Source organism: Macaca fascicularis, chromosome 8 (assembly GCF_037993035.2).
Source record: "Macaca fascicularis isolate 582-1 chromosome 8, T2T-MFA8v1.1".
Lineage (NCBI taxonomy): Eukaryota > Metazoa > Chordata > Mammalia > Primates > Cercopithecidae > Macaca > Macaca fascicularis.
Genome location: NC_088382.1, coordinates 17,083,987 through 17,101,614, shown reverse-complemented (window position 1 = coordinate 17,101,614; position 17,628 = coordinate 17,083,987). Strand labels below are relative to the sequence as shown.

The window sequence follows — 17,628 nt, the reverse complement described above, 5'->3', positions numbered from 1 at the left end:
CTCTTAGATATCTTGAGGTAAGAAGGAAATTCTAAATAAATTGTGGTTCATGAGATACTACGTTAAAAAAAAAATTGATATGTTAGTTTATGTAGATTAACCATGCAGCTCAGGCTCATAAAGCTATTGATATAATTAGCATCTTTTGAACATACAAGATTTTGCTTTTTTTCAGAGTAAAAAATGTTTGTAGAAGTTTCAGATAAATCCATAAACCAATGCAATATTTGAAGCCCCCGAAGACAATTATGTACCATCTGTTTTAGACAATTTATTTACTGATTTTTATTGTCCATAGAAAGCACTTTGATATCAATGCACCAGAAGTCCTAAGGAATAAAGAATTAAGAAATGAAGTGCTGCTGAGATGAGTCTCTAGCATTAGGCATTCCATTTGGTAATGGTCAGTATGACCTGCCAGTGGAAAACACAATTTCTCCCTTTATGACTAATAGCAGTAGGAAGCCATCTTGTTTCTCTTCAGAAAGTAATCTAAATAGAGGTGAAGAGCTTGAAGAATAAAATAAGGCAAAAATATAGGATTAAGGAATTTCCTAGTTTCCCGCCCCCCTCCCCCCGCCCTGAAGAAACTTCAGTTTGATGGTGCAACTGATGGGAAATTTTCAAATAAATGAATTTCCACAAAGCTTGAATTTCACTGGATTAATGATAGAGGGTTATTAAGGCAAGGGTTATACCAAAAACTTTAAAAAACATTTACATTTATAAGAATAAATGTGAGTTCAAAGAGCCAAGACTAGTATCAGCTATCATATCTGTATTTAAGGTAAACTGTCCAAATCTTAAGATAAAATATACTCCTAGATTAAGTATGTTCAAAGCTTATCTAGACTTTATATAAAGGTGGTAAAAAGATAACCTACCTTAAGAATCTTAATCTTCTCAACTTCATCATTAATCTTTACAAAAAAATTAAAAATATAAATGACAGTATGGGTAGCTCATGTGCTATCAAATAGGTTAATGCATATTTTTTGCATTTCAATTCATTAGAGTTATAATGTTTACAATGAAGCTGTAAATTGAATCAAATATTGCTGCCTTTTAAAAAGTTCATAACCACAGAATCTTCTGATTATGTTTGCTAAAGGGGCGTTCTTGATGATGCTTTCTCACTCAGGATTCTCTAGAAGCCTCAGTTGTGTGTGTTACTTCTCCTTTGCTTAGTGGTTTTATTTAAGTAAAGGGCAAATGACAACCTTAGTAATCACATACTTTGGAATTATCTATTTCCTGAAAATATATATCTTAAGAGTAAACGAAGAAAGCTCTGCTCATCCACTGTAATGTTTTCATTTTTTGCAGGTAGGAATTAGAAAATGTATTATTTATATACATTTTTTTTAAATGTCATTTCCATCAAACCACATATTCATTCAAATTGGAAATAATTTATTTTCTTTTTAATTCTGTTTTATTTACACGTGATTTTAAATTTCAAGTATTACTCTTATTGTTGACTAAAAGGCATGGAAAGAATTAATAAATGAGTTTTTCCTCCTAAAACTCAGAGAAGCAACTGCTAGTAAAACGTAACTTCTTGAAGCTTACAAAATGAGAGCCATGTGGAAGTCTGGATCATTTCCAGTGCTGATATATTTTAGTCTAATTTCATTAGTAACAACTTATTTTTGAAATATACTTCATTTTGAAGAAAATAGCTTTATTTTAATGCATTTTCCTTTTGATCACCAAATGTCTTTTTCTTTATCTCTGTCTTCTGAAACTGTTTAAGTGGATGAGAAGATATTACTTGGCATCCAAGAGTGAAGGCTTTGAGACATTTTTTTAAATGATGAAAAAAATACCAAAAGGAAAGTCCAAACAGATTTTGAAATAATTTCTTTTCGGAAATCCTGGCAGCTTATCTTTCAGTCCTAAATGAACAGTATGGTGTTTTTTGTTTTTTTTCTTTTGCTTTCTTTCCAAGACAATTAATAATGTTATTTCCCTGTTTCATTAGAAAAAAATCACTTTGGCTATGCTCATAATAAGTTTCAGTACATTCAGATAATCATCTCAGGATGTTAATTTGTGTTAAAGTGTTAAACAAGGAGATACACTAGGAAACAGAAACTTAGCATGTTTTACATATCAGTTATAAAACAGAAAGCATTTTATGCATGCTTTTGTTAATTATTGTTTTATTCATTCTTTAATTTACTGATCCTCAACTATGTAGCACAATCCATAATCAGTACTAAGTATACAACTTTTATCAAGACAGTCTTTGACTTCAAGAAAGTCCTAAGTTACTGGAGAAGGGCTTAAAGCAAATTGCAATGCAATGTTAGAAATATACACCAGTAATTTTTGCAAGATCCTGGGGAAACTGGCCAGAAGGAGGAAAAGCTGCAAGAACCAAGAAAATGTTTCACAGATATTATAATTTAGATTCAGATCTTGAAAAATGAGAAGAGATTACCATCAAATGATGAGAAAGAGGTTGCATATGCTGAGAACAAGAAGGGGTTCGTTCTCATGACAGTCCATAAACATGGCAAAATATGCGAGAGCTGTCTTGTCACTGAAATGTAAAATGCACAGAACTGCTAAGCAATAAATCCTAAGGAATGTGGCCTTGACTTCTACAGATATTGGATTCTTAAAGTATTTTAAGTGAGAGTTACAAAGTCAATTTTGTGTTTTAGAACATCATTTGGCACCAGTATGGAAGAATTATGAGCAGAAAATGTATGTGATATTGAAGACGTGGAAACAAGTACCCTAACAAGGATGTTGAACAAGAAAGGACACCTCGGTATACTTCCCCAGTTCACCTGGGTGTTTGGAATATGGTTTTACCATTAATCAAACTAGGATTAAAAAACAAAAGGACAGCACTTTGGGAGGCCGAGACGGGTGGATCACGAGGCCAGGAGATCCAGACCATCCTGGCTAACACAGTGAATCCCCGTCTCTGCTAAAAAGTACAAAAGATTAGCCGGGCGTGGTGGCGGGCGCCTGTAGTCTCAGCTGCTTGGGAGGCTGAGGAGGGAGAATGAGGTGAACCCGGGAGGCAGAGCTTGCAGTGAACCGAGATCGCGCCACTGCACTCCAGCCTGGGCGACTGAGCGAGCCTCCGTCTCAAAAAAAAAAAAAAAAAAAAAAAAAAAGAACACTTTCAAAAAAGGCTTTGAAATATGGATCCTTATCGATATTTATTAATTACCTCACATACATCATGTGTGCAAGAATACAGTGGTATATAAGGAATATATCTTCAATTTTTTTGGCCTGAAACATAAGCAACTCACATAATTAAAAATATGTAAGAATAGATATGGTAGATTAAACATAAGTGTTACAGGCAGTAAACCGTAAATATGTTCAGAGAATGAAGATATCTGCATATGCCTTAGGAGGTGAGAAATTAGTAAAGATATTTTATAAATAAATAGAAGAAAAGATGTTTGAGCAGACAAATGGGGTCAGATTACAGGAATGCTGAATACTGGGCAAAAGCAGTGTCCAAGAAAATAATTGCAGCTTTTTGCACAGGTGAGCTATCAATGGTTTTGATAAAATTACTCCAGCAATGTATAGGTTGTGTTTTGTCGTGTTAAGTGGAGACAAAGACAACACTTAGATTATTAAAATAACACAAATAAGAGACATAGTATATGTTGAAATAGGTTGACATTTCTTCTAATAAAGTTTTCGGGATTCAAAGGAACCCTTTTTAATGGAATAAAAGAAATGTCAATTAATATTTTTTCCAGTATTATTACTCCATCCCTTCCCCAAAATAATTTATTTTCTTTTGATTTGGAGGAGCAAACTCCTTTCCACTTGTATTTAAGGAGGAATGAGAAGAGTTATTAGTATACAAGTTTTGATATGTTTGGAAAAAAAATCGTATAATTCTGTTAGAAATTGAAAGTACTTTAGAGATCATGTTATTCATGGTCTGGTTTTTAATTTTACAAATGAAAACCAGAGGGCTTTAAATACTTGGCCAAGATTTAGAAACAAATTAAAGTAAACCTGGGAATAAAACAAGTCTATTCCCAGTTTAATCTAGATTTTAATACTAATTTAGATTTGGGGGAAACAGATGCAGATAAAGAAAAAGTAAGGCAGGACGACTTCCAAAAGTTTGAATATATTTACTAATACAGATTCAAAATTGAAGACCGTAAATAAATGGGAATCTTTCTGTCCCTTGAGATAAAGAAAAATATCCCTGGACCTTATCCCTATTCTAGTGGAAGAATTTGAAATGCTGTCTGAGATTCCTGTGAAGTGCCATAGGGCTGGGAGCCTAGCTGTTCATGTCCTGTTAATCTTTGCCCCGTGGACTCTGGATTCCTCTTGTAGTTTCTCTTTCACATCATGTTGATATCTACATAAAATCCATTCCCTTCTTTGCATCCCCTCCCCCCCCCAAAAAAAAACCTCAGAAAATTCATGATCATAGTTGATTTCATTGGAAAAATAAAGGCCAGCAAAAGTTCTCATTTGGCAAATATCAGGTCAAATAACTTAAAAATATAATTTCCTGCCTGACTTTCTTTTTCTCAGTGTGAGGAATTCTTGCCTTTCTTGGTTGGTTGTTTGCGTTCTCTCTGGTGCTTTTCCTTGGGTTTCCTTTTCTTGTGCTACCTCTTCTTCTGGGACCAATGACTGCTGTAAAAATTATATCTATGCCAACGGATGAATAATGAGTAGCGTAGGATATAACATTTATAGTATAGATAACGTTTAGAATATAGATAGCCACATCAAACGAAGTGCTTGCATTTAATTTTAATAATTTGTTTTTGAGGGTGTGGCATTTTATGTTAGGCATTTGTAAAGGGTAGTATCCTACCTCATGACTTAAACTCTTTAAATACAAAGTAGGACCATAATCCATATCTGCCTTTTCTCCTTTCCAGCAAAAAGAATATGCCATCCTTATTCTTTCCTGCAGAAGCCAGAAATTATCATATGAATGGCTTCTACTACTTTTGGACCCTGAATTTTCTTACCTCCTTTTTTTCTGACAATTGCAATAGCCAACAGTATAGGTTTCCCCTATGTCTTGTAACATTGTAGTCAGTTTAAATTATCTGAAACATCCTTTATAGGATTATATAATCAAGCACTATTGAACATTATGCCCTTTTGAACAGCCCCTTATGATAGCAATGAAAAAAAAACCATTTATTCAATAAGTTTACATATGCATATTAATATGTATCTCTGTTATGTTCCTTTTGTCCTTTTTATGTCTGTCATTCTTTTTTGGTTTCTATGGTTTCTAGAGCCTGTGATGAGAATTCATGACAGTCTTTCTTTTCTTGAAGTGACTGTAAATCAGATCTGTCCTTGTGTATCAAATGAATGTTGATAAATTGTTAGGGTTTCCAGGTCAAGTATAGGATGCCTTACTAATTTTGAATTTACTTAATTACTCATGACATGCTTTCAGTATAAGTATATCCCCTGTAAATATCCTTTACTTACACTAAAAAATGATTTGATGTGTATCTGAAATTCCAATTAACTCAGTGTCATATATTGTTATATTGCCAAATCTTGCAACCCTATTAATAATCCACATGGTAAAAATTTTCAATTCATGGGAGATAGAGTTTTTAATTTTTTAAAGTTTTTTTTTTAAAGACAGTTTCCCCTCTATTGCCCAGGCCAGAATGCAGTGGTGCAGTCTCAGCTCACTGCAACCTATGCCTCCCAGGTTCAATCTGTTCTCTGTCTCAGCCTCCCAAGTGGCTGGGACTACTGTGCACCACCACACCCAGCTAATTTTTGTATTTTTAGTAGAGGGGGGATTTCGCCATGTTGGCCAGACTGATCTGGAACTCCTGGCCTCAGGTGATTTGCCTGCTTCATCCTCCTAAAGTGTTGGGATTACAGGCATGAGCCACTGTGCATGTTCTGATTTTTAATTTTTATGCTGTTAGAGTTCATACCTGGTTCAGGTGGCTTTTATCATCCCTTACTGATTTCCTTTAAGATTATCTGTGTTGCTTATTAATTTCGTACCTTTGGCTCATTCAGGACAGAAACAGGGAGAGTGAATTTCTCATTTTCTAGAGGCCTGCATTTTGTTAACTACTCATATTATTTAGTTTACAATTTCACCCTTTAAGTGGCATGATTACATATTTATTTCCTCAAGAATCCTTTAAAAATGATTATTTTTATACTGGAACTCAGAATCAAGACATCTGTCAGTTTTTATTTCTCATTGAAAATTTAAACTTTTGATGACATTCTATTTTTATTTTCACTGATAAAGTTTGTGCTTAGTTACTAAGTATGTCATTATGTATTTGAAAGTAAATATTACTGATGTCTAATTATATTTCTGTCACCTTATCTGGGAAATTTTCATAATCATGCAATAGTGGAAATTAATTTTTAAAGTTTACACATGGATAACTATCTTTTCTGGGATGCATATCTTATTACAAAATGCCAGAGTCTCTCTTTGAGATATACAAATGTATATCTTGTAATATTCTTTCACATGCTATCTCCACCATGATCACAAAACTACTGTTACCTCCAACTACTGTTTTACTTTGAAAGACTCATCTTAAGGAACATTCCACTTGGAGAAATAAAATAAATATCTTCCAAAATATCAACAGAATAAACCCCTTAAAGAAGTTATTTCTCAAAATTCATGAGGAAAAGTGTTAAAAACAAGGAGCATATGTCCTACAGAGTCTCAGGAGAGACAGAGAGAGACAAGAGAGAACACTATTAAACCCATTAAGTGTTCAACAAATGCCAATACCTTTTAGTTTATAAACAGAAATCTGCAATCTTAGGGATTTACTGCAGCAGAACCTGGTAAGTTTGCCCTCAGAACCAGAATATAGATGAAATCATACAGTCTTTGAAAAAAAATCTCTTCCTCTTCTATTCATGATCAAGGTCTGTATTGCTATATTATACAAAGGAGTAATCTGATGGTTCTAATACATTTCCATATATAGCAATTTATTTTTAAGGAATTGGAATTTTAGCTTTAATTTCCTAGTGGCAATTTCATCATTGCTTCTTGAATTAATATGTTTTACATTATTTTTTCTCATTAGACAAAAGCAGATTTGTATGCTTCAAATATATATTTTTTATGTTACATTGTATAATTTAGCTAGTGTTGAAGCCACTGATGGAACAGATATGAGGTTCTTAAACTAAGAAGTTTGAAGAAGATTAGATCAAAAAACAAAATGATAAAGTTTATTTTGAGGGTGATAATCAAAGACATTTATGCAAAATTACAGAAAAGATTTTCTCAGTGTCATCTTATTTGGAGCATTTTTTTTTCCACTTGTTTTTGGTAATTGAAGAATCCTTCCATTTTACTTAAATTATGAAAAAGCTATGGGAATCTGGAAAAAAAAAGTGGATTCAATAAATGAAAGTTGAGATAGAGTATCATTCAACCTCCTGAGAAAAGTGTTAGAGTATATGACCTCTTTGGAAAACTATGACGCCATATGAAACCACCTATAACAACATGATTTAAAGCAGTTCATGGTTTTAGATAAAGCCCTAACCCCAGAGAGGTCAAAGTAACATGACATGTTCTCTCTCATTTGGTGGTTATTGTAATCAAAAGTGGGAGCTCTGTGTGTGAGAACTGCTAAACATCTATCAGGGTATGTCTGTAAAAACCAATAGTAGGCTACACTGGAGCCCACCTCCACATTTTTATTCATGACCTGCTATTATTTATAGAAACACAGAATTAAGTATTGTGACGTATCCCTCCCTCAATTTCCCTTAACTGGAAAATAAGGCAGGGGACAGAGATGAGCTTTTGTTCTTTAATGAGAGAGTGGGAATCTTGACTTTAATAATTTAATTTTAAAATCATTTAATATATAATGACATTTACATTTACCTTGATTGACTCTTCCCTGCCTGGTGATATTCTTCTAATTCTTCCCATTCATATCCTGTGATATGGTTTGGCTCTGTGTCCCCTCTCAAATCTCATCGAGAATTGTACTCCTATAATGCCCACGTGTTGTGGGAGGGACCCGGTGGGAGATAATTGAATCATGGGGGTGGTTTCCCCCATAATGTTCTCATTCCCATGGTAGTGAATAAGTCTCATAAGATCTGATGGTTTTATCAGGGGTTTCTGCTTTTGCATCTTCCTCATTTTTCTCTTGCCACTGCCATGTATGAAGTGCCTGTTGCCTCCTGCAATGATTCTGAGGCCTCCCCAGCCATGTGGAACTGCAAGTCCAATGAAACCTCTTTTTCTCCTCAGTCTCGGGTAGGTCTTTATCAGCAGTGTGAAAATGGACTAATACATGATATATACCTATTTTAAGTTTTCTCTCTTTGGGAAGAATATTTGATGCATAAAAATAGAGATGAAAGTCACTGTGTGGACTTGCTTATACTGATTGCTATATTCATGCTACCCCCAGGCACTGAAGGAGCCGTATTTGGGCATTCTGTGGAGACGCCGCACATCAGAGCAGAGCCATCCCAAGATCTCAGGTAAGTGCTTCCTCTTATACATGTGGCATAAATTCCATCACTGTTGATCAGCTTTAATATATGAAGAACTAAAATAGACAGTTAGACAATGTTTCCCCCAATATACTTAAAATAAATACAAAAATGAATATATTAGATAGCAAGAATGTAGAAAAGAAAAGGCAAAGGCAGTTATAGAGTAAGTGAGAGGAACTAATAAAAATAGGGATGCTGAGGTCGGGTGTCCTCCACAGCTCACACCAGTAATCCCAGCACTTTGGGAGGCCAAGGTAGGAGGATCAGTTGATATCAGAAGTTCAAGACCTGGCAACATAAAAATTAGTCGAGCATGGTGGTGTACATGTGTAGTCCAAGTTAGTCAGGAGGCTGAGACCAGAGGATTGCTTGAGCCCAGAAGGTCGAGGCTGCAGTGAGCTATGATTATGCTGCTGTACTCCAGCCTGGAAAACACAGTAAGACCCCATCTGTAAAAATGAAACAAAACACAATAAAAACAACAACAAAAACAGGAATGCTGGAAAATCTGACATATATAATGAAATATATGGCATATATAGGAATAAAGACAGGGCAAATAGGGAGCTGAGAAAGCTATAAATGACCACAGAGTATTACATACAGGGGACTATGGAAGCAAATGGAAGCTAATCAGAAAAAGGCAGAACTTAATTGGACTTTGATGGGGTTCCTCAGTCTAATATTTCCAATGGAATAAACTACTTCCTGACAGTGTAATGGTTCTAGGAGGCAGTTATTTGTAAAAGCTCTCACCATCCAGAAAATTCCAACATTATAGGGAATTCTTCCCAGGATAATTATTTCCACCGTTGATTAAATTCAAAATATTAAAATCTAGATCCCTCATACAAAACTGCTCAGTGGATGTTCTTAATTCATTACATAAGATTTGGTGATTATGGTTTAATAATTTATGATAGATAAATTACATTCTGAAATGAACTTATTATTGTATAGGAAAAAGGAAATATGCAAATACTGCTGATAAAAACTAATCACATATTAAAAGTCACTTTTAAAGTTGGATCAAAGTATCAGCCTGAGAGACATAGTTGCTGTCTTGGGAAGCAAAATAAAAATATTAAGTTAAAAAACCTTTTTATTCATAAGGATTGGTGTTTAGCCCTTCACACTGGATGAGTGTATACGTACTCAGATGGAAACAAAAAATAAAGTTGAAAATCTTTAAGGCAACAAAACCATACTTTACAACAGTAAATTTTTTAGTCCTTTAGAGTCCTATGATAAAATTTCCTAAAGAACTCAGTTTCTCACTACTTGAGTAACACAGATTCAAACAAGCTAGGGAACAATATTAGAAAAAAAGTGGCCGCCTTCAAGGACTAAGACTTATTTTAGAAGAGCAACGTAATAATTACCTACTCTAGATAAAAACCCTAGGGATTTAGGAGTGCTGAGGAGTGTGTGTAAACAGCATCTCATAGGTGCTATAGTCTTCATTTATGGCTTTTTTTTCAGGGAGGAATTCAACAACTTTTGTGAAAATATTTATTGTATCTTTCTTCTCCTAACAAACTATAAATTCCATTAGAACAGGATACACATGTCCCTTGTTCATCCTTAATGCTGGAGCAGCCAGCACTGTTATCTTACACATCCTAGTTGCAATAAGGATTCGTTAATGTGAGTTACTGAAACTTAGCAAAGATGAAAAATGGGGACATTAACTAAATAAGTGGGATATAAGGAAAGTGGCTGCAGTCATTACTGTATTACAAAGGCACATGTTGGCTGCAGTCATTATTGTATTACAAAGGCACATGTGAAGAGCATTGATTCCAATTTTTTTCATCTGTGTTTTAATACAGACACAGCTGTTTACTAATTTATTCAATAAACTTAATTACTACATTTATAGAAGTATTTTTTAATTATTTACATTTATTCTTAAAGAAGAAATATTTTTTATTTCTAACATTTTAGTAACAATGGAGAGTCTATTAAAAGAGGAATAAGAACCAACTGGTATTTTAATGATCTTGCTGACATATTTCACAATTCATAAGTGAAAATGTGAATGATATTATATCTAGTGTATAGTGTTTCTGGTTTTCATTTTCTAATTATTCATCATTATTTAAACATTGCACTAAGCTGGATTGATCAGCTGGTTGTAAAAGCAGACTGGCAATCCCGAAGATAAGTGTTACTAAATTTCCAAGCTGAAACAGAAGCAAAGTCGAGTAATTATGTAGGTATTCAATTATTTATTTGTGTAATGAACATTAAAAGCAGGGTGTTTGAGAAAAACTTTACAAGCCTTGCTGACAGTTTTCCTTTCAGAGAAGTAAGTACTGTTACTTGATGCCTAGCTCTAATCAACACGGTTTCATTGGTTGGCCAAGTCAATAAACTGTTAATTTAGGGAGTAGGTAGCCATGTTTTCTTTGATTTAGACTTCAGAAAAGAAAAAATTTCAAAAGTTTATTATATTAATAGAATAATAATATTTTGGTGAAGAAATGTGGTGGATTTCTATGACTTATTTATTCAGCAGATGTTTGATGAGTATCTAGTATTTCTCAAGTTCTGTGCTGGTTTTCATGTGCATTTTAAAACTCTGTGGATTTTCTTTGATTTTTTTTTTTTTAGATGATACTGTTTTGTAGTATGGAGTCTATATTTTAAAAGGCTAAACAATATATGTTAAATAGTTAACAAAGACATAATAGTAAATTTGCCCACAACAGCCCAATGTTCACTCTTTTTTATTTCTAACATTAATATATAGTTAAGTTGCTACAGTTTGAAGAGTTTCTGTACCTATGGTAAAAAGTGATGAAATTAATTATACAGTGCCAATTTCCTAAAGATTTATTTTTGGATCTGAAATCCATTAAGTACAGAATAAGAAAATAATCTGCACTTGGATTCTGTAAAATGAATTAATAGTTAATCATATATTTGGCATCTTTTAATAATTCTCATTCTTGCAAAAATACACCTTAACACAGAAATATTAAGGTTTGCAGGCTCCAAGTTAATCTCTAGAAACACATAGCTCTAATATACATCATTAATATATTCAAGGAAAAAAACTCTATCAAGGAAAAAAACCCTATTAAGCAGTCAGGATGTTGTCTGACACATTTCCTCAATAAAGGGGTAGATCGCTTTGCTGGTTTTCTTCTACCTATGAGAAGAACATTATGATAAAGTAGTGTATTTGTTTTCTTTCCTTTCCTTTTCCCTCCCTTTCTTTTTGTTTCTTCTGATGTTTAAGTTCTGCTTAATACTTAACAATTGCATTCTTGCAACTTAGGTGGTTTTAAAGTCTGAATTCTTTTAAAGTCTGAATTCTTTTTTCTGAATGTTGACAATTCTTCTAGAGATTTAGGCCACAGACTTTTTAAATTTGATAGTTGCATAACACCTTAGAAACAATATCTTGTTGCATCTTTGGTATATAAACACCATGAAAAACAGAATGCTTTGAAAAACCAGGTGGCAGAGGGACTTGAGTTAAACATTAATCCTTTTCTCTGCCATACTACTACCTACCCACTGTGAAAGCCAGTCTGAAACTCACTACTATATTTGCTGTAATGCTTTCCACATGAATACAATTATAATTCACTAATTCCACTGACTATTTACATAGAAATCCACAAGTAGTGCCAATAAACTTAGGTTTCCCTTTTCAACAGGCTTTTCCAGAGAATATTTCATAATAACATGAATAGTTTAATTGAAAACTTCTACTATACTATAAATAAGTCTGTGAAACCCTCCTCAGTGAACGGGAGAATTTCCATACAAGAGGGAAGTGGGACACCTTTTTTTTTTTTTTTTTTTTTTTTGAGAGTCTCGCACTGTTGCCCAGACTGGAGTGCAGTGGCGTGATCTCTGCTAGCTGCAAGCTCCGCCTTCCTGGTTCACGCCATTCTCCTGCCTCAGCCTCCGGAGTAGCTGGGACTACAGGCGCCCGCCACTACGCTTGGCCTCCCAAAGTGCTGGGATTACAGGCGTGAGCCACCGCGCCCAGCCATGGGACAACATTTAATTGTTGATACTGTGTTGCTAAGACTCTGTGTAGTTCTAGAAGGGTTATGTATCAGGGAAAAATCAGTGATAAAAAATACATTTTAACATTCAAATGTTGACATTTAGATACTGTGTGTAAAATGCTAATAGTAAATTGTATAAGTAGTGGGATTATGAGTGATTGTCTTCAAGTTTTCAAATATTCTGTGGAAATCAAATCTTCTATGGAAAATACGGGGAGTTCTGTTTAATAAAAAAAAATACAAACGTTTATTAAAAATAGATATATTCAAAACCTCTCCCCTCCAGGGATTATATGAGGATCGATCGATCTCCAAATGGCCCATAGGGATTAAAATTTTAAAGTTGCAAGAGAAAACGAAAGTGTTGAAACCACTTCTAAATGCTGGTGCTGCTCCTTCCATATCACTTTTAAGCTTTTAAGTTTGATTTTCCTGCCGAGAGAGAACTGAACTCCAGAGACCTAACCATTTGATGTGGTTCTTTCTGCAAAACCACTCTGAATTCATTGCCTCAGAAACCGAAAACAAAACCAGTTGTGCTGGATAACTGTGAATGTGAGCCTGAGGGGACCCTCCTCAAACTCCCGTGGTCAAGGGGATCACAGGCAGTTGCATCCCCAAGGCAGAAAGCTGATCTAAAAAGACCAATGCATGGATCCTACCTCTTCTTATACTAGCACTTTTTACCACTGTATTCTAGTTCCTGTATTGTGTCATTTTTGCTTTTTCTCTAGTGTCATATTTGAAGATAATTTGAAAATTGCTTCCCAACTCTCTTTCTGTAGGCATGACTGTGTAAAACACTTGTTTTTTTGCCCTCATAATTTATGTAGCCAACCTTCCATCACATTTATACTTGTATATTACCCTCCTATTGATTTTTCTTTCCCAGACTAATGTCACTCATTCTGTGGACATTTCACGGGGCCATCAGAGTTAGTTGATGTAGAAAATGTCTTATTTCATTCTTTTAATCAGTTTCTAGAGTTTTGTGCATGCCTGAAAGTTTGCAATATTAACGATTTTCATTAACACATTCATGTTTACAAGACAGGGACTCTTTATTGAGGAATACATATATCAACATCCTAAACTGTAGTACTCTTTTAATTAAACCTCCGTCATTAATATTAGTGAGTTATCCAAAATTTTAGCAAGTATACTTATCACACCCTACCTTTCAAACAGCAAAAGAAACCATAAGCAAATTGGTGAGAGTCAATACTTGATGTGAATAAATGTAGATTTTTATAAAGAGCCAAAAATAGATAAGTCAATCAAAAATTGTTCTAAAACTCATTTTGGCTTTGCCTAACTTCCTTTATTCCTGTCTGGTCTGTATGTTTTTCTGGTTGTTGTTTTAAGTTGACTAATGTTGTCTTCTAGTTTATCAAAAATTTTCTTTTTCCTATGAATGATTTTTTTTTGTTTGTTTTTCCCTTAGGCTTGAATCACCCACCAGATCCTTGATCATGGAAGCTCCTCGTGGGGTCCAGGTGAGTGCTGCTGCAGGAGACTTCAAGGCCACCTGCAGGAAGGAGCTCCATTTGCAATCTACAGAAGGGGAGGTGAGTCCCAGAAAGGTCGACCCTGGCCCTTTACTGCTGAGGGTACATGGCATCAAATTATACATATATGGTTCCAGGGGAAGCATAAAGAAGTGCTTTGTGCAAAAGTTTAAATTATACAATATATACTTCTTGGATATGAATTTAATATTTCTTGAATATGAAATTTGGTAACAATGTTACTAAGTTACAACTCCATTTATTTTCTACTGAAAGATATTCCGTCACAAGTCAATTATAAATGGGACATCTAAAAACTTGATATTAATTATACTTATCTGCCCATTTTGAAAATACAAGATAATGTCAAGAACAATGACAGTCCTTTTTAAATTCTTGTTATATCTTGTTACTCAGAAAGTTCTTCCAGAAAGCACTTTGGTTGTTTGTTTACATAGAGTACCTTATTTATCTAAAAGGAAAACAAAAGTTTTACTGTTTATAAATTATCATTTCATCAATTTAGGTTGAATAAATTTCCTGGATAAGGATGTACACATTAATATTTTTATTTTATATTATCTTTATTCCCCAAGCATTTCCTTTAAATCTTGTTGCTACTCCTGTAGACGTCATTTTTTTCTCTTGCTGTCTGCTTTAAATAATACTTTGTCTTTGGTGTTCTACTCTTCCACTATACTTCCACTATAAAGTCATAAGTATACATGCATTTTATTTACCGTAATTGCTGTATCTACAGAATCACATTATAATCAATTCTGGAAATTTGCATTATTTCTTCAGATAACCACTCCTCAATTTTCTATGATCTCTTTCTGAAACTCTGAAGACATAACTTTGCATTTTCACACCTCCCACATCTCTTACCCTCTCCTTCCCAGTTTCTATTCCCACATCTCTTACCCTCTCCTTCCCAGTTTCTATTTCTTTTTCAGGTCTGTATTTTCAGGGTTCTCCCCAGTATCTAATTTCTTATTTTATCCATACATTGAGCTTTAGTGATTATGTTTTTAATTTTTAGCATTCTCATCTTTTTTTTTTTTTTTTTTAAATCTGGACATCTTGGCAAATGCTTTCATGCCTGTTCATTTTTAATTCTACCTTAGTTATTTTAAATGCTCCTACATGATTCATATGCTAGTCTGTATATTTTTACTACAATTTTGAATGTTCTTGATGGTCTAAATCTGTTGTATTGCTTTTCCTACCAATACATTCCCTTAGTAGAAAATACATTTTATTTTCCTCTTGTGTTATTTATATAATTATGAGCCCACAAAGGTTAAATTATGAGAAGAAAAAGAATGAAAGGAGAAGTTGAAAGACATGTTCTGGAGTATTTCAGTCCTCTTCAGCTATAACGATGAGGTCATCATTTTCTACAGGCAGAAGGAATATTCCTTTTTTTTTATCTTTATACCATTATCTCAGTTATTAATTCAAGATGAATTTTAACTATACATTTTGCTTCCTTTTTAAAAGTAGATTTACTGGTAGGACCATATTAGAGTCTTAGCAGATATTACAACATAAATGATCTAGCAATCTAATGTATAATATTTTGAAAATATATTAATATATTCTGTCAGGGTTTCTTTCCACTACAGTCGTAGACCACAATCCTTTTCTAACAGCAGGATGGAAGTCTTTCTTCAACAGCTTGCATTCTTTTTAAAGAGTTGCTTTGGGCTGGGTGCGGTGGCTCAAGCCTGTAATCCAGCACTTTGGGAGGCCGAGAAGGGCGGATCACGAGGTCAGGAGATCCAGACCATCCTGGCTAACACGGTGAAATGCCGTCTCTACTAAAAAAAAACACAAAAAACTAGCCAGGCGAGGTGGCAGGCGCCTGTAGTCCCAGTTACTCGGGAGGCTGAGGCCGGAGAATGGCATGAACCCGGGAGGCGAAGCTTGCAGTGAGCCGAGATCGCACCACTGCACTCCAACCTGGGTGACAGAGTGAGACTCTGCCTCAAAAAAAAAAAAAAAAAAAAAAAAAAAAGTTGCTTTGATAATGGTAACTGTTTCATTCAAATTGCTCATAATATTATTATTAATATCTATTTTGTACCATATAAGAATCATTTACATATGTTCTTTTATTCACTGTATCAGCAGAGTCCTTTGATTCAATTATATATTATAACTTCATTGTCAAATGAGTATTATACTGTAAATATATCATAGCCATAGGTTTTCATCTGTGGATTTTTTTTTATAGTAACAAAATAAAAGTACAGAAAGGCACAGCGCTTAAAACAGCATGTCTTTTTCCTATGAAGAAATATCATTTACTAAACAATATAGAGGGATATAATGTCCTTATCCTTAGATAGTTTTTAAACTACTTAGTATCAGTCATGGTATTGAGGTATCTAAAATGATGGAAGAAATGTAGAAGAATGAAATGGTATGTAAAATTCTGCACTGTTAAAAATTCAGAGTCATTTCAGACATTGTATTGTAAAGTATTTCAGACTCAGTCTGGAAACCAACATAAATTGTAATTGTATGGAGAATATTGTAAGTGGTATAATGGCATATGTAATATAATAACAGCATATATACCACAAGATCACAGAAAAATAATAAAGCATTTTTTTTTGAGACAGAGTCTCACTGCTGTCACCCAGGCTGGAGTGTAGTGGCATGATCTCGGCTCACTGCAACCTCCACCTCCTGGGTTCAAGCGATTCTCCTGCCTCAGCCTCCCTAGTAGCTGGGATTACAGGCACCTGCCACCACGCCTGGCTAATTTTTGTACTTTTAGTAGAGACAGGGTGTCGCCATGTTGGTCGGGCTGGTCTCGAACTCCTGACCTCGTGATCTTCCCGCCTTGGCCTCCCAAAGTGCTGGAATTACAGGCGTGAGTCACCACACCTGGCCGAAAACAATTTTTTGTTTTGAAAATTAAGATACCCTTTGTGAGTCCTCGGCCAGATTTCAACAGGTGACAGAAGGATAAATGAATTCTTGGTAGAGGAAAGACACTGGACTGTGACTTAAGAGCTCAGGGGTGTGATTTTGAGTTCAGGGAAGAGTTCCAGAACCAATGGATTATGTGGTTTATAAGACAATATTGAAGAGCAATATCAATTTTAGAAGTTGGAAAGTGAACAGCCTCACTGCCCTAGCAGAACAGAAAAAGATATGATGAAGTTCATCCATGCTGCACAAATCTAGGTAGGTGCAGGAATGCTATGTTGAAAAGAATCAATATATAACAGCCCGTTTAATCTTATGACTTACACCTCTATGTCAAGCCAAGACAGTATCATTTTCTCTTTCTGAGGACTTCATATGAATGAATTTATCCATTATAAAAAATGACTCTTTTATATGGTTGGAGCTATGGTTTGGATCTCAGAAACGTATGGAATTGTAAGCATTGTAATATAGCCAAATACAATCTAAAGCAGCCCCTAAATGGATAGGAGAGCCGGAGAACACCATTATGGCTATGCTGAAGCAAGCTACTCGTCGTAAGGCTTGAGTACTTCAAGGTTTACTCCATTGATGAGGCCTCCATAGTTCATGCTTGATTCTAAGGTGTC

General features: G+C 34.6%; 1 protein-coding gene across 1 annotated transcript in view; it reads left to right on the top strand.

The window, feature by feature from the left end:
• SGCZ (sarcoglycan zeta) overlaps positions 1-17,628 on the top strand; it is a 1,185,986-nt gene that overhangs the window by 1,156,942 nt on the left and 11,416 nt on the right. The window contains exons 6-7 of the mRNA XM_005562643.5: positions 8,430-8,502; positions 13,993-14,116. Coding sequence (XP_005562700.1) covers positions 8,430-8,502; positions 13,993-14,116 — 197 coding nt within the window. The remainder of the gene's footprint in view (positions 1-8,429; positions 8,503-13,992; positions 14,117-17,628) is intronic.